The sequence below is a fragment of the Gallinula chloropus genome (genome assembly GCF_964237585.1).
Source record: "Gallinula chloropus genome assembly, chromosome: 12".
Taxonomy (NCBI): Eukaryota; Metazoa; Chordata; class Aves; order Gruiformes; family Rallidae; genus Gallinula; species Gallinula chloropus.
In genome coordinates this window covers 18,185,228-18,205,142 of record NC_140097.1, presented here as the reverse complement: position 1 = coordinate 18,205,142, position 19,915 = coordinate 18,185,228, and the positions used below count along the sequence as shown (strand labels likewise).

The following is a 19,915-nucleotide window of genomic DNA, read 5'->3' as shown; positions in this document are numbered from 1 at the left end:
AGAGCTCAAAAGAAAACAAATTTTAAGCTGCATTGAGAAACTGATGCAAAGTTCATAACTTAATGTCTACAGCTACAGTAAGAACTTCAGCAATTCATAAGACAAACTTTTGACTTTGGTTTGTCAGAGTGGGGTGTTCTTGTGTCCCATGGAAATTCCAAGCTGTGAGTTTCTCAATTAACAGTGCTAATTGGTGCATTGGTTGACAGTTTACATCTCTGCTCTAAGTGATTAATGTAGGGCATTAGTACAACCGTATGCAGCGTTGAACAGTCCGTTTAGTTCATGAACATTTTTGAGTTTCCCTTTTGGAGTCTCACAACACGAATAATTGAAAATTGGTTCTGGTTAGGCCTGCTGGAAACAGAATGAGAATTAGCTTGCTGCTTTTAGGTTAACTGGGAATGAAGTTGTAAAAAATAGAATTGGGTGTAAACTGTGTAAGCCTTGTTTAAACTGTAGTTTTTTCACTGCACACAAACCAGTAAAAAAGCCTGGATAATGTGTCCTAGCACCTGAGGGTTTGTGTCTCAGTGTGAAATGACTTTCAGCTTATTTGGAAGACTCACTTTGCGTATCTGTGTGCTGTGAGTACGTGTACTCACAGTTACTACTGTAACTTTTTTATAATCGAATTAAATGGTGAAAGAGCCTTAATTTTTTGTGCTGTTTTTCAGGATGTGTTGCAGTGCTGCATACTCCTGAAACAAGCAAATCTTAATCCCAGTGTTAAAATGAGTTGTGTTTTCTGTCCTCTTGCTTATCCTAGAAATAGACAGAAACAAATATAATTGACTTCAGCTACTTTTAACTATTTGCCCCAGGCTACTAAATTAACTTTTCCATTCTCTGAACAGTTACCCTGACAAGAAGTCCCCCCGTTTCCTGTTCTTAATTCTTGCCTGACCGTGCGGACTGAACTGTGTGACTTAACAGTAAAACGAGGTGCTGTGTGTTCCTTCCCAGTCATAAGACATATCGCCCTATTCCAGGAAACACCACCCACTATTGTTTCCAAGACTTTGCAGACCTTGTGTACGTTAGCTAATTTAATTGTGATACGGTAATTAAAACCAGAAGCTCTTTTGCTCCCCACAGAAATGTTATTATTCTTTTTATAATATATATTCAAATTTTAAGGCAAATGAAAATATTCATATTTACATATAGCATTGCTAGAAGTAGGCAGGAGAATGCATTCATAAAGTATATAGACATTCTAATACACCTGTATTGTTGGTATCTCAACATAGAGTATGTGGTGGTTCTTGCTGTGTGACTGGCTGTTAGCAGCAACTGGTTTTAGATGGGATAAACACACAGTTGTTGTTTTAGGTTAGCAATTCCTTATTAACAGAGCCATCCCTGCGGCTTTTTAGCATGTTGAATATTATTCACTGATTTCTTCCTAACCAGCCATTTACAGATGGTAAGGTGCTGGGGTTTTTCAGGGTTGTTTACATCGCTGACAACTCATTTTTAATTTTGCATTTTTAAGTAAAAAGCCGGTTTTGGTTAGTTCTCAAATAAAAAGCCTTGTCATAATGGAAAGGAGATGAATTAAATATTAAAAGTAAGGAATATATGCTGGTCTTCATGCCTGTACTGGAGACAGCAAGATGTGGAATATTTATAGAATACTCTGAGCTTTCCAAATTCTGCAGAAATTGAAATTCTGAAGAATTCACGCATTTAAATAATCAAGCAAGATATAAATAAGATTACCAGCAATGCTGGACTTGTATTAATCTTTAAAAACTCTCTGTGCAAGACTCCTACAAACTATGAAAGGGTATCACTAAGGATCTACTTTTAATTGATCTCTTCACTTATGAACTAGGCAATGTGTCAGATTGTGTACATATGAGAAATGGTTGCTTCCTCGTCTTTTCTTCCTGGAAGCCTTCAGATCTCCTTACACCTCAACTTCTGCTTCTGTCTGTGAGGCTAATAAATTTAGAAAATAGCAAGTTACTGGAGTATGTCGTGTACTGACAATATAAGAACACGGTGCTAGAAAGGTATGGTGGAAAAAAACCAACTTATTTTCCACTTTAATTAGTGCTTAGTACTTTTAGAAAGTAGTGCTAATAATACTCTGGGCAATTTTTTTTTTTTTTGGCTTCTTGGTTTTCACTGAAGCAATAGAATTAATTTCTGAAAATAAATATTATAGCTTGTCTTGAAGAGGATTCTTTTCTCAAGGGGAAAACCTTGGCAAGTTCATGAACTCCTTCCAAGAGCAAGATTAAGATCTTGATGTGCCAGATTTATCAAAGACATTATTCCATTAGTGAAGATGAGAAAGAAAATGCGAATGGTATTGCGAAGTCTTTACAAGCTTCTGATGTGAATACTTGCATTAACAAGAATATGGTATAATGAAATCTGGAGAATATGCTGTAGTGTTGTGTTACCTCTGCCAAGGAACATCGTTGTGTATTTCAGCTGAAAAATATGCCAAATGCAGAGATGAGTCTATGAGTTTGAAAATAAATATTTTGATTGGCTATGTCTGTAAAATATGTTTTAATTGATTTTATTAAGACTGGCATTCTTCCAAAACTGCTGCACAAACACTTTGGGATCTGATCCTTCATCGTTTAAGTAATTGCCAAGATTCCAACCGACTTCAAAGCGAACAGAATTAAGATCTTAGTCACCAAAAGACACATTCTGATATTATCTCATAAACGGGAGGGTCACGCTTGTTTGAAAGGCAGAAACAAGCACCTGAAGGGAAGTGACAATTGGGTAAGAGAGTCTTCTTCCTTCAAGTCAACATCGAAAGCATGTATTATTTTCCTTAGAAAAGGTAGCATGATGTTAACAGAAATGGTCTCTCGTGAGACGTGCTGTTAGGCCATCAAGTACTAGCAGTTTGCACTGAGCAAGGAAAGTCCTTCGGTGTTCCAGTTACCCCAGTTATTTATGGATTGCTGCTGTCTTTCTTGGCCCCTGCGGTTATTCTCAGTCTGGAGTCCGTGATGTGGGACAGCCAGCTAGCGCTGACGTAACTGTGGCTGCCTAAGGAATGAGTGCAGCAAGGTTTGTGGAGAAGGTGTAATGTCTTATATTAGATGTACTGACATAATTGGAGAAGCAAGAGAATCTCTTGATGCCCAACATACACATGGAAAGGAAAAGCTACGAAGTTGAGTCTGGGTGATGCTGCATTTGCTCTGAGGCTGAACAGTAGAGTTTGTCTTCGGCTTCACTGTCACCCAGTCATTCCCATTTCCCTTGTTTTTCTGGTATGAACTGGTTTTAGATTCTATTTGGTTTTTTATTCATCAAAATTACTTTCCTAGGTCATTTCACAGTGCAAATTGACGAACAGTTATATTTGCCATCACATCTGCACTATACTCTGCAGCAGTAGGCAAGAGTGAGCAAGCAGAGAGCTTGTTAGGCTGATAGCTCTGCCAAAGCCAGCTACAGCTGAGTTTGAATTTATCAGATGATTGGAGAGAATTAAGTGGTCAGGCATAAATGAGGAATGTGAGCTCAGAGATGGTTTGATTTGATGGAGCGAGATGGATTATTGTATGAAAACTGGTTTGTTGTTAATAACTGGATGCTTATCATATTCCATGCAGCTTTGAGTGCCTGTCATTGTCTTAAGACTGTTGGCTGTAATACGTTTTCTGGAATATCTTGTCATGGAAAAAAACCTGCCTAAATAGAACTCTCTGTTGACTTCCTCTTCCCGAATCCGCTGCATCTCCTGTCCCTTCCTATATCTCACTTTCTCTTCTGGATAAGTGATGGCAGCTATACCCATTTAAATTTACCAGGTTAAACATAATCCTCCTGCATTATTCCAAGATGTGCACCAGGTAATGTAGTCACGCTGATTAAATAGATAATTGCAAGATCATTATTTTTGCCTCTTCACGTTACTGCTTACATCTCAGGATTTGGTATCTGTAAGAAATCCATTTAAGAATCGTGGCTTAAAGAGAAGATCGCAGGCACCTGAAGCTTTATCAGTTGATACTCTGCTGGAAATGCTTTGAATGTAGAGACGTATCAATAAATAGGCCGGAATATTCTGTTTGCAGGAAGATGGGTAGCCAAAAGGAGAGCTGCCAGGAGCAGTGAGGCTTTGTGAAGTACATGCCTATGGTATCCATCCATAGGCAGCACACAGCCAGAAGTGTCACTGCTGTGTCTCAGCTCACAGATGGTGACATCTGACTGCTGTAAGGGACAGTCAGGAGCATCCCTGATGGTTTGTTGTGGGTTGGTTGGTTTTTTCAGAAACCTCGATATGGTTAATTAGCTTTATAGGTAAGGGTTTCTGATTTTTGATGGCTCCAGTTAAACAAACAAACAAACCGGTTTTCTTTTGAGCCAGAGCAGGGAATTTCATTCAGCTGTGAAGACAGCTGATCTGCCTTGGGGCAAGACGTGTGAAGAAACAGATGTTCAAAAAAGGAGCACCACTGGGGAATAAGAGAATTGAAATTTCCAAATAAAAGTTTATAAATAAAGTATGTGAAAGCTTACTGTACATAAATTAAAATCCAGTGTAGGCTTACTGCATGTTCTGTAGTGTCTTAAAGGGCTCATGGAGCTAACTTACCGGTTTTGCAGTCACGCTTGTTTCAGGCTTGTTCTGTGACAGTGAATGCCATGTTCATTAAGTGGTTGCACATCATGTATATATAAAGTGCATACTTTTTAATTGAGTGTTACGGTATTTTGATTGCATTAGTGCATTTTCTGCTCATACAAATAATGACAATATGGGTCAGAACATTTAGAAAATCGAATTGCCATTGTGGTGTTATGAATTCCCTTTGAATTTCACCAGTTCCTGAAACATGCACTACAGACCTGATAATGTCTCCAGTGATGAGTATTTCTTCTTTGGTAGCGAAGTAATTCCTCAAGATGAAGTAGGTTACTGTTTAGGCTTTGTCTTGTTACTCTTGGGGAACACTTAAGTGCATTATGCTTGTGATTTTAGGTATTGTAATTGAGAAGCTTCATTTGGGTATGATTTGAATATTCTTAGGTGCTGTGATAAGCCACTGCAGTCTGTTGGTGTTGTATGTCTGTCTGTCTGTCCTTAATTCAAATGTATATGCTGTCAAAACCCCAGTTTTCTACTGCTGACACTGAACTCTGGGAGAAAAAAATCTTACCTTGAGTGTGTGGGTCAGCACAAAGCACAGCGGTTTGGGATTGTCTTGAGCAATGGTATTGCTTTATTTCCTTGTTGGGTGCTTCTTTGCACTGCTCTGAAGAAAGAAAACACTGATTAAATAAGCAATGAATCTGTATCAAAGACAAAGAATTGTTTCCAGGGACATTTCTTCATCTTTATGTTGTAAGAATAATTATGATGAATTTGATTTGTAATTACTGCCAGAGCAACAGTTCTGACTTTAGTCAAAATTCTGGTCTAGTCAATAGACAGAAGGTAAAAATTATGGTGGGATAAGTCTGGGCTTCCACGGGAGAGAAGAATGTTCTTGCTTGCCTGGTGCTAACTACAGAGCTTTCTCTTGTGTCCTTCCACACCCCCCCCCAATTTTCCTTCCTCCCCCCACTCTATAGCCATAAGCGCTTTGTCGTGTTGACACTGGCAATCGAACTGTCTTGCTTTGAGTATGAAAGAACTACTTTTATCATTTCTAATATGCAGCCTAGGGCCAAAACAGACAAAGCAATTTGAAAGGACTGGGTTCAGGAGGAGGCTGGAATTCCCATTGTACAGCCCTTGGGAATATGACTTCAGTAACCAGCTCTGAAGCAGTTATTTATCACAATGACAACTGCTGGTCATACTTAGTCAGCTGAGTTCCACACTCTTTGATGGTGACTAGCTGCTTCTCATCAATCCTTAAAAACCCAAAAATGGTTTGTTGTGATCAGAGGTGTCAGGAGACACCTGTATTGTTTAATCTGGTTCTGAAACCTTAGAACCAATTTTATTCCATGTTTCTTCAAGAAGTTGGGCTGGATTGTTGTTTGGATGCTTGCTAAGAAAAACCTAGCTCTTCAGGCAAATGTCGTATCAGTACTGAATGAAGCCTGCTTCCTCTCAGGGAGTACCTTCGTGTGGCACTGGTATATTTTCATGTCCAGAGTTCTCTCTTCTATTACCTCCCTTATGTCACTGTCCCTCCAGACAGTGTCTGCTCTGTGCAGGGTTTACTTGTGTTTTGGTTTATTCTAGGACTTCTTTGTCCTTTGCATCGCCAGTCACCATAAGCTTTCTGATGTCTACCCTTTCACAAGTCTAGTGACCAGACTTTCAGCTTATCTTAAAAATAATTTTCCTTTATATCTATTTTTTTTAAAATTCTCCTCACGTATCAGCTTGCTGACACCTTTCCTTCACTGCTCAGCCTTTCCAGGCTGTAGTGACAGTGGAACCCCAGTTAATATCATTCTCATTCCAGTTTCTGTTAATCACTTCTCATGACTCTCCTGTAACTCATTTTTCATAGAGCTGTCACCTGTAATCAGACAACCTTCAATCTCACCGCTCTTTGATATCATCAGTTTGGTGCTGCCTCCTCTTGCATGCATCTAATTTGCCTGTTTGCTGTGGATTTGTAAATCAAGGTGACACCACCGTTTTCACAAAGTAACAAAGATTACTTCCATTAATGTAAGCATACCATACTGCGTAAGTCAGGGAACATAACTGTATCGCCTCTGCTACATTCTGCTACATTCTGCTCATCTGAAGTTCTTTGAGTCCAGTTCACAAGCATGAAGAAACAGAATAATTACCCCATTCCCCATGGTCTTTTAATAAACCTTGACTCACTGCATAGTTTTCCGTAAGTTGGTACTTCTAATCTTTGTGCGTGAAGTTTTATAATTGGAATAGCTTGGAACTTGCTCTGCCCTTGGAATGATTTGTTGGGTTTTGACTTCTTGTTAGCAGCAATACTGTGATTTCTAAAAAAATTCCCCTAAATGAAATAATGTGATGTGCCAGCTTTGTTCTTGGACTCATATGAATTTCATTTTTCCTTGGTGTGGGAAAAATACTAGTCTGGAGATAAATCCCTTCTTGATTGGCTGCTCTAAATAAAGCAAACAGCAATTGTTTCTAGGCTAATGTCACTGATGTTATCACTGCACCAGATTAGAATTTGACTGCAGCTTGGAAACATCAGTGGGGATATACCATTCCCTTTATTCACCCTGATCTTCCAGGTTTTTTGCCTTGTGGAAACCAAATCCTGCTGTTATTTAATGGGACATGAAGCCTAGGCATATTTACCTGTTCTGAAGGGTTGGAATTTAAAATATATTTAAATGGTTTATTATATTTATGTGTCTATATTAATTCAGAATTTGTTAAAATACAGATAAATAACTGAAGGTGCCACCTGATATTGTGTCTTTGTCACCTGCAAGGCTAAGGCTTCTTCAGAATGCAAAATAAGGCTGAAGGGAGGAGGTATGTGTTTCCATACTAATGTAACATTTCCTCACAGTTCCAGACCAGCCCTTCTCCATACACGACCTGTATTCCAGTGTACCTCTGGGCGCCATACTGTCCCTAGCTGAGGGATCCAAACACACTGAGATTTGTATGCCAATTTCTGTTTGGTTTTGTTTTAATATCACTGGCTGGCTGGACCTTAACACAGTCTTGTGGATCAAGATTGACCCACACTAAAACTGTCACAAACCCGCTCTTTGACCTGTCGTTTTGTAGGCGTATGGGTACATCTAACTCCTTCCAGAAGGGAGACAGAGGTAGCAGAGAGGCTGTGTGTTGGAAACTGAGGTACCACTGCGAAAGCAGGAAAACTGTGTCTGGCTATTTGTAGAGCACAGGACTGGGTTTACTCCTTGCGTAGTTGATTTACATGAGATCCACCTCAAGTGCTGTCTCTAAATGCCTTTTCGTGTTGTGCAACACATCTGCGGGTGAATAGCTTTTGGCTGTTTTGGAACCTGGATTGAAAACCAAAAGCTTGCTCCAGTATCTCCAGTATCTTAGATAGAACCCGTATTACCCGCCCCATCCAAACCAATTTGAATTTATTTCCCTGTTTCTGCTGCTGCCGGTTCTAGCTGCCATGCTGTGGTTCCCTGCGTGTTTTGGGTAGGTTATTGCTGTCCTCAGTGGGCACTCAAGCTTTGAATGTGCTTGTTTTGAAATTTCACTGAGGCATACTTAAACTCTTACAAAATCCCTCACAGACGTTAGTGCAAGTGTGTTGGCACTGAATGTCTACCGGGACTCTGAGATTGACTCTCTGATTGCTCCTTTGTGAGCTTCTGGTAAAAGATTGTCTCTTAGCTAGGTGTATGGCTTGCTGGTGCACTGGAGTCGCTGTCTGTGGTGGTCTGGCTGGAGGAAAGAGCTTTAAAAACAACCTTCAGGAACTGATTGACCTATGTGGAAAGAGACTGCACAGATATGTTGTAATATCCTTCCCACTTCAGCAGACATGACTAAACAGACTTTGTCTGCTCTGAACAATTAAGATGTTTGCCAGCGAGCGCGGGGCCCCATGCAAGTTCCAGCCTGTTCCCAACTGGTAGAGTTTTTCAGTTTGTGCAAAACTGTTTTAGCTGTTCATGTACTCTTCATTTTATAGTTTGCTGAAGATCTTTAACTTTTCAAGGAACAGCTTCATCTTTGCATTGATAAAAACACTTCCAGTCTTGGGATTTTTCTAGTTTTTCTCATTCCCAAGGATCAGCACTTGACATGGCTGAAGAAGCAAACCCTGCTTTATATGAAAATCAAGTAAAAAGACCCAGTGGTGTTTGTTCATGACCACAACAGTTTTCCTGTCATCATGACTCACAAAAAGTATCTGAGAATCTCTGCTCAGAATTTCGCTTTAATGTGGAGCCTCTTGAATGGAAGTTTAGAGCCCTTGAGTGCTGTCCCGGACATGCACATGGCATAGAGGACTGATGCTGTGTAACTGATGTCAGGTGGAACTTGCTATTGAATTAAATAAGACACGGAACAGGGAGGTCGCTAATGAAAGCTCTAAGAGAGCTTTTAAGGTTAGGTTTATTGCTTTCACTAGGTGATTGCTGTGGGTAGTGGCCCAGCGATAAGTTACTATAGGTGTGTGACTGTCTCTGAAGGTGTGTCTGCCAGCGGGAGAAAACTGCTGTCCTGAGAGCACTTGGAAGAGTCATTTATCTGCTGAGGTAGGCTGACAAACCAGATATGTTTTCTCCAAGGCAAACCTGTTTCCTCTAGGCTTCCTACTCTCGTCTCTGTCTCACGTCTGTTTGGCAATTAGAGAATTTTTTCAGAAGCTAGTGAGTTTGAAATATTGAACACCCTTCAAAGAAACCATCACCAGAAGTGAAGCATACAGATCCAAATCCGACATATGATTGTTAATGGATTGGGGTTGGTTTTAATCTCTCAATATTGTTGGTTAATGTTACGGAACTCTTTCTGTTGCTGAAATTTTAATTGAGCTGTATTACTACAAAGACAACAGAATACAAAAGTTTCCATGAACAGCTACTTCCTTGCATCACCCAGAGCAACAATATTTAGATACCAGGTCAGCAGGAAATGACTGCATCAGACTATAGCAACTAATGGTTTGTCCTTCAGAAACCTTTTGAACTAGAAAACAGTTCTGTGACTTTCAAAAGAAGAATTGAAGTCACATATCTGTAATAATTATGGATTATTTATTCTGTATTAAAATAATTAGAGAGTATTTAGTTAAAACTTCACTACCTAGGTGCTTTAGCTGGAAATGGAACATCCCCATGGTGCATGCTGAGCAGCACACGAAAAAGAAATGCCATCACCTCTTTCACTAGCATGGCCCCATTTCCCCCCAACATCTAATCTTTAACTAAATAAAATTACAGGTAAGACGCTAAGCCCATTGGAGTGTTTAATTCTTCATGACGAATGCAACTAAGTCTGTACAGTAACGTAATAATGTTGGCAACACTTGAATTCTATCACCTACCTACCAGGTACTCTATTACAGACTCCTAGCAAGCTGAGACTGGAAGGGAACTCTGGAGGCCACCATGGCCAGCTTCCTCCTCAGTGTGGGGTTGAAATTGGGGCGGCTTGTCCCAGACCATCAGCACTGCCAGAGGACAGTTCTTCCTTATGTCCAGACAGAAGTTCTCTTCTTGGAGTTTATGCTCATTGCCTTTCCCTTTTTCTATATGGAGTCTGTTATCTGATTCTACACGGGATTACTTGCTGGAGCAGAAAGGAAATACTTTGCTAAGAAGTTACAGAAGTATCTATGATGGTGAATGATACATGCTGCTTGATCCCTGAATTTCTTGGTAAAGATTTATTTTCAATGCAGAGAGGAAGTTTAAATCCAAGGGGAGCAAAGTAAATATTTTAAAAGGTTTTCATTAGAGACTTTTTTTCTGTACATTACTGCAGCTTCCAGGGCCATCAGAGAACCAGGTATTAGCTTGTTGTTGCCCAGGTTTGGTTGAAGAGTTATCCCCCATGGGCAGGTCTGTGTGGGAGAAAACCCATGCCAGCTGCTAGAAGAGGTGAGTGGAGGGTGGGAGCTGACATAAGGGCAGGCTGACGTGCGGCCTGTAACTTAGGGTCAGAGCTGGCTGGAGCTATCCAGTGAAGGAATGTGCAGGGAAGAAGTTGGTGATCCCTGGAGATATCTTGCCACAGGCACAGGGACACGCTGGCCTATGTGCCAAGATTTGTAGCTGGAATAACAGCCCAAAGCAGTAGATGCGTGCTATGAACAGAGTTCATGTGGTTGGCGGGACTCTGGTAGCCATGAGAAACACGGGGGACCGAAGGCGTATAGAAATGAGGCTTTAACAAGGACTGCGGGGCCAACAGGGCCACATTAAAAATGGTTTTGTGGTAGTGTTTGAAATTGTCTCGATACACAGCTCAGAGACACAGAGAACAATATCGAGGAGGGTTGCGGAGAGGAGAAAAAAGGGCTGGAGCATGTACGCTGTGGAGCCAGGCTGGGAGACTTGGCGTGGTTCAGCTTGGAGAAGAGAAGGCTCTGAGGTGACCTCCAAGCCCCATGGAGTCCCTTGAGGGTGTCCGGAGAAGCTGGAGTGGGACAGGTGCCAAGGGCAGGGAGGGGCAGGCCCAGGGGAATGGTCTTCAGCTGCAGGGGGGCAGCTGGAGGGGACATGTGAGGCAGAAATCCCTCCCGGGCAGGGTGGGAGTCCCTAGCACAGGTCTAGCAGAGGGTGCCCCTGTTGATGGGAGGGGCTGGTGCCTGGGGGGGCTCATTGATGTGCCTTCCCACCCAGCCCAGCCTGGGATTCTGGGATAATGGAAGTGCTATCAAACTCAGTCTGACAGTGGTATGATTTTTCAGCTGAACCTGGGTGGGAGATGTGGTTTCTGAACTGTTTCCTCAGTTGGAGGTGGCCTTGAAGCTGCCTGAGGCTGCCATCACTGCCCCAGGAGAACTAGGCCCGCTCCGGCCTCCACTCAGCAGAACAGTGTCGCCAGACGGAACAGCAGTTAGGGGCGGCCTGGAGTGTCGCAGTGGGATTGCTGTAGTGTTTTTGGCTGGAGCCAAGAGGAAAAACTTTACTCACAAGTTACAAAAGTAAGTATCTAAGATTGTGAACATTTACACACTGCTTGCTCCCTGCCTGCCGTCGTAAACCTGAAAGCTTGTTTCAATTCAGGGGAGCAAAAGAAATATTTAAAAATCATTTTGTGAGGGAATTTTGTCTGTCCGTTAGGCTGTCCTGACGCTCCCATCACTGTCCCAGGAGAACTAGGCCCAGCTCCAGCCTCCACCTGGCAGAATTGTGTCATCAGAAGAATTGTAGCAACCCAGACTTGTACTGGCTGCAGGCTGTGCCTGAACCTATCGCCTTTACTGAGCAGTAGTCATACAGACTGTGTGTGGTTTGAGCAGGTGTATGATCTGCTCAGCATGCTGGTGGAGCTTAATAAGGAGGTGGAGTGACTGAGGAGCATCAGGGAGTGGGTAAGGGGATAGACTTGTGGAGCCACTGCCTTGCATCATTACAAGAGTAGTACCAGAGCAGTGGTGAGGCTCTGCAGATTGCTTGGCAAATAGCAGAACTTCCATTTCCATGCCACCATCAGGGGGAAGGAGGGGATCCAGAGGGACAGGAAGGAATGGAGACAGGTCCCTACTGGAGATGCAGGCGAATCACGTCACACCATCTTCTGTCTCCCACAGCTTGCATGGACTACTACATGTATATTGCTGATTCAGTTTGCTCGGAAATGAACTGTGGGGCCAAAAGATGGTGGCATATATACCACATACAGTAAGAACTGTGTAAGAGCAAACAGAGGGTTGTTGGCTATCCCCTGGTAGAATGTTGAAATTAGTCTTGCTTGCTTTCAGTTTTTAAGAGTCTGAGGAAAAGACGTCTTAGTATAAAGTATCCTCTTAGGTATACCTGATTACAACAACTCCAGTTCTGTGCCCTGAGAAATGGCCTTTTCAGCTCCAAAGCACTGCATTTGTATTTGCTTCTCTGCTTTGGTTTTTTTCTCTTCTAAAACAAGAAACAATGGAAGGAAATGTGTCTGAGGCATTCTTACACCAAAAACCCCATAGCATGCATTTTTTTGGTGCCTTTTATTGTATTGTTTCATTAAGTGTTAGTCATGTTTTAAAAAAAAAAAAAACTTTTTATGATTGTTTTCCTATAGTATTCTGATGAATACCTAGGAGAACTGGTGTGAAACCAGAAGGGGCTAATTACTGTCCAGAGCTACCATTTGTGTATCTGTTTGGAACATACTATTAGAAGCTATTAAAAAGGTTTTTTCAGTACAAGTTTATACTGTAAGCAGTTCTTTTCGTACTGTTCACTTGGCTTTTCCTGGTTTGTGCTTAAATATATCTTTCAAGGTATTTGAAATCTTGAACATTTGGAAATGCCAGTTCCACAAGATACTTAGAAAGTGAGTGACCTGATCTCAAGCATTGCAGTAGTAACTGAAATGTAGGTAGGTCATAGTACACAGCCTGTCTCAGAAGAGGACAGGTTCAGGAAAACGCTGCGCTCCCACTGTCCAAGCTCCTAGAACACTAGGAATTGGATAAAAAAGATGCAGAAATGGAGTAAACAGTAAGTGCAGAGAAAAATTCAAGCCATGTGTAGATTGATAAAATCAGGGGCATCATCAGAAAAGAAAGAAGTGCTGAAAGGTGATGGCAGGAGTCTTAAACATGCTGCAGCTGGCATGCTGGAAATCACTCAGGTGATTCTGAGGGGTGATGTTTGCAACTTGCATGAAAAGTGAGGCCACTCCTGAGAAGTGTTGTACATGTATTCAGAGAACTGCATACAAGAGAAACTTGAAGCATAATGGTTGCTATTGGTTGAGATCAAAATGAGAACTCCTTGCGACTTTGACCTAGATTTTAAGCTGTGGTTATGGGCTGAAAATACAGAATTTTGGAAGGGCTATAAGGGGAAAACAAGCTTCAGTCAGGAACACTGTTACTGAAAAAAACTGCAAAGTTGATCAACTTGAATTTTATTGCAAGAGAGTAAACTACTCGGACAGGAAAGGCTGTGGAGGCAGACAAGGAAAGAACTTGTGTGGGTCACTGGGGATGCCAGGAATTTGTCAGCCGTGTCAACTAGCTACAGTAGGACCACTGGGTACAGGGATCTGGGTCACCATTTTCTCTCCCTGCCATTTAAATAAAGCAGCTTAAAGAGAGAAATGCCGTTTTTAAAATCCTTGGCTTTGGTTATTATTTTTGTTAAGGTTAATTTGCGTGTTTGAGCTTGTAATTTCTGTGTGAATTTGAGAAAGAAGTATGTGTTAGTCCATCATTAATTCTCCAGATTATAGCCCAAACTGGTTTTAGCTATCATTTAACTATAGAATGTTAGCAGCCACTTCTGAAAAATAACTCTATGTTGTTGCAGAAATAGAGGTCCTGTAGAACAACACTTAGGTGTGGACTGAATTGTCGCGGTGGGGTGCTTGTAGGATAAGCTCTTTCTGCTGGGAGCAAGGGGGGGATCCTAGTTTAAGTGCATTACTTTGGTTTCTTAGATAGCTCAGTAAATACTTCACCCTCAAGTGCACTGTGCAGGCTCTGACACGCATCTAGATACTCATTCTGAACAAAACTACATAAATGCTCACGTTTGTGTAGAACACTTACTGTACTTGTCAGTTGTTCAGTTATGGATTTTTTCCCCTGTGGGAAAGGGGGATGGGGAAGGAATTGTTGAATAGGCAAAATACTTGAAGTGGTTTTGGTTTCAGTAAGATGAAGGGTAGTGCTTAATGTGCATCAGGTATCCAAGATGAAAGGAGGGTACTGAACTTTATAATTATCCCTCAGTCTATACCATGAAGTCTGAAAAAGTTGCACGTTACAACTTGTACGTATTTAATGAATTTCAGGTTGCAATTTCATTTCTGTTGCTGTCCCTGAAAGATAGAGCCGGTGCTCCTGATCGAGTCACAGGTGGCGTGTTGTTGCAGCCTGCTATGGCTAGGGAAGTTTCCCGTGCAAGCACATTCATACACACCTGCACAATGGTTTTGTATGGCAGTTTAGGCTGCCAGAAGTTTGAACACACTGTGTCTCTGCTGGAGCACAGAACAACACATGTAAGCTACTATCTAAAAGCTCACATTCTATAGCTGTAAAAGAATTTAGTTGCTTTTAAATGTAAACATAAGCTTAAATGTATTTGGTTTGTTTTCTTTAGATTTCCTGAGTAAGTGTACAATTCCAAACCAGAGAGTAAGATATGATAAGCTTTAATTGATCTGGGAAGGTGTATGTCCTCTCTTGATACTTGGCAGTGCTGTCTGACATATGTAACAGCTGCTTTTCAGCCCTTCCTGTAGAATTTTACTCTTTACGTACTCTTGTGTTTGCAGCATTTCTAACCTAGCAAATATTGTGGTTTGCATCATGAAACTATTCGAGCTATTTTTCCTAAGCAGAGTGGTTTTGGTACTTGGGCATGTAAATTTATCTCAGTTGTGTGTAGAAAATAGTACATGTGGGGGTTGTTGGTTGTTTTACCTCTCTGAATGCAGTAGCCACTTCTGACACAAACCCTGCTGCATCCATGCCATCAAGAAACTTTTAAGAATCCCCTAAGGGTACATTTATGTTCTTGCCAGTGTATTTCTAAGATAAATAGTTATCTCTTTGAATAACATATGTTAATCCTGATTTGCAGAGCCACTGAAGTCTCAGGTCCTGGGTGGTGGTGTGTGAAGGAAATGCAGAACTCTCTGGTCAGGAGTTACTTAGCGAGTGACTTGGAACTGTGTAAAGTCAATCGCTGGGAGCTTGTGAACAGCTAATAATATGTGGGGGTGTGTTGCGGGGGTGGTATCCGTCCCATTCTTCCTATTAGGTAAGAAAATAACACTTGTTTTAAGAAAACAAGAGCAGGAATTCTTCTCTTAATCCTGAACAGGCATAAATCACATCTGAAATTTAAGAACTTTTACAAAGAAGTTTGAATATGAAAGCATGTTATTTGATGAAACAGGTTCATTTGGATAATCTGCCCAGGTTTGCTCGGGTTTTTTTGATGGTTTGTTATCTTCTTGTTTTATGACTTCTGCTGTCATTGCCAGTAGCTGTGTTACTGTTTGACTCACCCAGCTGGGCTGCAGGGCGGAAGTCCAAGGCAAGTCCAAATTCACAGCTTGGTATGCCAAGGTGGGATACCAGAACATTGACATGACACTCGTTTTAGACATTGTCTTCATGGCTTTCTGTATTTTGTGATGTCCACTCTTAAAAATTTTACTCTTGAAGTAATAACCAAAGTTTGTGGAGCCATAATCTTAGGTATTTTTAATGTCTTTCAAGGTGAAGTTGTATTTCTGTTAACTAGTGATACGTTATAATTTAGGTATCAGTATTGATGTTCAGCACAACTTAGTTTGTGCAGTACGCTGTAGCTCGTTTTCTTTAGGTTAGCATGCAACCACTAACTTTTGAATGGAATTTTGCCCTTTGGTTTCATGCTCTCCACTCCCCCCTGCCTGTCATTTATTAAGGTGCTACTCCTTTGTTTTTTATGGACCTTAATAAGATGCAACACTACTGTTGTTGTGACTGCTCTGATAGTTGCATGAAACATCACATGTCTTACACGGCTCTCTGGAAGTGGAAGAACAACATGCTTTCCTTTTCAGATGTTTAAAAACAATTCTTCTCAATCCAGGATGTTTGCATTGCATCTAAGTACCTCTGAAGCTCAGTTTCAGTGTTTTTGGAAGTATTTTTATGTCAAAAGAGTCCTAGAAAAGAAGTATGTTTAACATAGGAGGAAATTGGGCTGTCATTGCTTCCGCTCTGCTTTCTTCCTCCTGTTACCAGTCCTGTCCTTCTGAAATTACCTAGACAATGTTGCTGCTGGCTGTGCTGTGTCTTTGCGTCCAGCCTTCATTTTCCTTGAGGCCCTCTGTGGGTTGTCCCAGCCTCCAGTGCTACGGCCAAGAATACAGGGAACTGCTTCCTTCCCTTTAGTTTCGACAAAAAGAAGTGACGGTGCTGTTGGAGCTGCTGTTTGTGTCACACGGGGTGTTGGAGTCACGCAAGCACTACAGTGCAAGCCTCGGATGTGCGGAGCGAAAGGGCGCTCTGAGCATTACAGGAATTACAGAACAGCTAGCCAGGTTCTGGGCAGAAGTATTCCCCTATCACCGAGTTACTGGAGAGCCTGGCACCCATACCAGCCTTTCTCTGTAAAAAACTAGCAGAGCATACTTGCCTCCTCAGATCAGGGTGATGGGAAAGCACCGAGCAGAGCAGCTGGCTACACTCCCGGTGTATCTGTTTAGTAGATAAAGAAGACTCTTTCGGGCCTGTCTGTTGGCTTCTTTCTCTTTTGCCTGTAAACTCATGGTGTATTTTTAACATTATCTCCTGTGCTGCTGTGGCAGAAAGGTGTGTTTGTAAGGGTTACAGTCCAGGGGGTTTGTCTTCAGAAACTAGAGCAGGCCCAGCAGACGGACTGTCAGTCTGAATGTTGGGTTTCTTGCTTTTTGCCAGCTTGAATCATACCATAAACTCTATTTAAAGATTTTGTTTTTTGTATTTATTTTCCACATCCTTGACCCTGACTGGTGAGCTGGACATTTGTGTTTGCCTTGGCAAGCTCCAAGCTGCTCATCTAGGGCAGGATGAAAACCCTTTTTTCCTTTTGTAAACAAACTGTTCCTTCAGTATTTTCCATAAGGATTTACACCACCATTTTGCAACGCTTCTAGGAATTGAGAAAATCCTGCCGTTCGGGGTTTTCATTTTACGCAGCTTGGAGCACTGCAAAGAAATGTTTGATGTTACGTGTTCTCTGAGGGTGGATTTGAAGAGCTTTTTTCAGAGTGTTTTCAATTTCCGGAAGTACGCCATTTTGTCTTGAAGGGCCGACCGAGGCTATAGGGCGCTGCTGCCTGAAATGAGGTGGTTTGTGTTTCTCCTTTCTCTAACACTAATGCCTGTGTGTTTGACAAGGCAGCCGTCCTACTAAACGCCCTATAGGTGCCCTCAAAAACTTACAGTCACAGTAAATGTTTGTGTCCTGCATTTCTTTGGGTAGATACATTTTAGTGAACAGGATGTAAAATGAGAGAATAACCTAGTGGGCACTTTCTGCCAACAGACAAACTAGGTTTCAGAAGAAATGCTGGTACCCACATTTCTCTTGAAGAAAAACCTTGTAGCATACATTCAGAATACGTGTGTGAGCGTTCCCCCCCCCCCAAATAGTTCTGCTTGCAAGTCCCCATTGTTTTCCTCAGATCACTCATTCTGCTCCCTGGGAATTGGAATGAATTTATAGCTTGGTGTGTTCACAAGGGTACCAGGTTCCTTGTTCTGTGACACTGTGCACTTTCCCCCCCAGTCTATAGCTGCTTACTGAACGAGGGCACGCAGTAAAGGAAAAGCAGAATAGTATTGTGCTGCGAGGAAAAAATTGAATTTCCTTAAACAATAGGAAAGTACAAATTTCCATATAACTTTTCGTCCTTGTGCTGCTATTCCTTTTGCACTCAAATATTCAATCTCATAAAGTATTGGGTAACAATTAGTTCTTTGTGAATGCCTTGAAAATTTTCTACAGTGTTTACTGAAGTATGCTATTTATTATAAGTTATTATCCAAATAAGTATGTGCCAGTGAGTCAGCAAACCAACCCAGAATGCCTGGTTTTCAGTCTATGGCTTACTGTAAATGGTAATAAATAACAAATAACTAAACTGACAGTTCAGGAACTAAAGCTAAAAAGTATAAGTTAAAAAATGCCCCCCAAGATTACAAACAATGAATGGTGTGCAGGTTGTTAGTAAAAGAGAAGAATACTGGATTTTGTGTAAAGCTCCACTGGTGCTGGTCAGTAATCCATGAAACATTTGTTCTTCTGTCTGTTAGAAAGCAATACTAATTTTATAAAGATATATTAAAAGCATATTTGAACTCCACAAACTAAAACTATGCTTCCTTTTTTTGTTGCAGATCTGGGACATGAGTGATGATGAAACAGTCTGAAAATCAGCTGAATAAGGGAGAAGATGACCTACTTTGGGCTGCAGTGCTCCTTTCATCTGTTATTTGCCAAGTTAATGATTGCTTACCCATTCTGACTCCTACAAATACAAATAGAATCCACATTTTGATGTTCATGTCTTCACCTTAAAAGCAGTCTGTTATGGACATAAAAAAGAAAATGTGCAGAGCTATTATGTAAATAACTAAAGCAATGCAGTTATGTTCAAACCTCCTTTGCTGTCTTTTTAAAATTTCTAAATACGGCTCACATAAAATATGCTGCTGAAGTAAATTTTTGTGTTTTATTTGTTCTAGTTTTTGTTTTGCTTATCAATGGACCTGTCCAAGCAGCATTTCTAAATGTCTTTTTTCATCTTTCCCAGATTTGTACCCCTTTAGTTGGAATTTGTTAAGATTGAGAATATTCTGCTATTGGAAGTTAAACTGCATCTTTAAAGTTAGAGAGCAAGAGTGGGTAAGAACCCTACACCTACTGCCTACACCAGGTTGCTTGCTGGTTTAAAGTACATATTTATTGTACAATTGATTGTTCCTGCCTATGTCAATGGTGGTGTTTGTGATTTGACGACTTTTTTGCATGGGTAAGACCAGAATGCATTGGCATTATGATTAGGCAGTATGTGCTGCTCTGGTGGTGGTAGGTGAATCACTGATTCAGTCAAAACTTGTAGAGAAATGCTTAACTGAAGTAAGGAATTGATTCTCTAACTCCACTGTTCTGGGATGGTGTCATTCACTACAGGTGGTAAAAAAGAGCAATTCTGATTTTCATTTTGGTGGGATTTTAAGCGTTTCCATTTTCTCAGCATCAGGAATGGCTTCAGAGACTGTGGCAGAGCACTACTGAGCAGCAGTGTGAGAGTCCTGGAGTTTAAAAGATAGCTTGAGAAAGAAGGATTTGTAAAATATCGCATGACATTACTACAGATCGAAGGTGAATCTCTTGGTTTTTATCTTGGAATAGGTTTTAGAAGTACACGTTAATTCCCTTTTATGGCTTTGTATTATGGACTAACTCAGACAAAATGCAAATTGCTGCACATGCGAAGCAGTCTTTATTCCCCATATGTATTGTGAAAATTAGTTGGTCAATCCAATTATTTTATTTCCTCCCTTAAAACAAGCTCTGAGTATTTGGTTTTGATAATTTCAGTTTCCCCCTTATGCAGCATCAGAAGTTCTGAAGGCCCAGTCAGATTTGCCCAAAGACGAGGATACCTGCAATTCCTGTATTCCCACCTGAAAAGATTTATTGAAACATGCTGAGGTTTGCATGAAGTATCTAAAAGAGCTATTTCTTCTATTTATTTTAACTATTGTACTCATTATATTAAGTATGCTTATAAGAATGTCTTGCTTAGCTAACTTCATTGTAATATAAAAATATATATGAATGAAATATATTT

The 19,915-nt window shown here is 41.0% G+C and overlaps 1 protein-coding gene across 1 annotated transcript in view; it reads left to right on the top strand.

Moving 5' to 3' along the window:
- ATG7 (autophagy related 7) overlaps window positions 1-18,966 on the top strand; it is a gene marked incomplete at its 5' end in the record, with an annotated part of 90,581 nt that extends 71,615 nt beyond the window's left edge. Inside the window, one exon of the mRNA XM_084269401.1 lies at window positions 18,456-18,966. Within this exon, the coding sequence (XP_084125527.1) occupies window positions 18,456-18,488 (33 nt within the window). The 3' untranslated portion in view covers window positions 18,489-18,966. The remainder of the gene's footprint in view (window positions 1-18,455) is intronic.
- Between the last annotated feature and the right edge of the window lie 949 nt (window positions 18,967-19,915).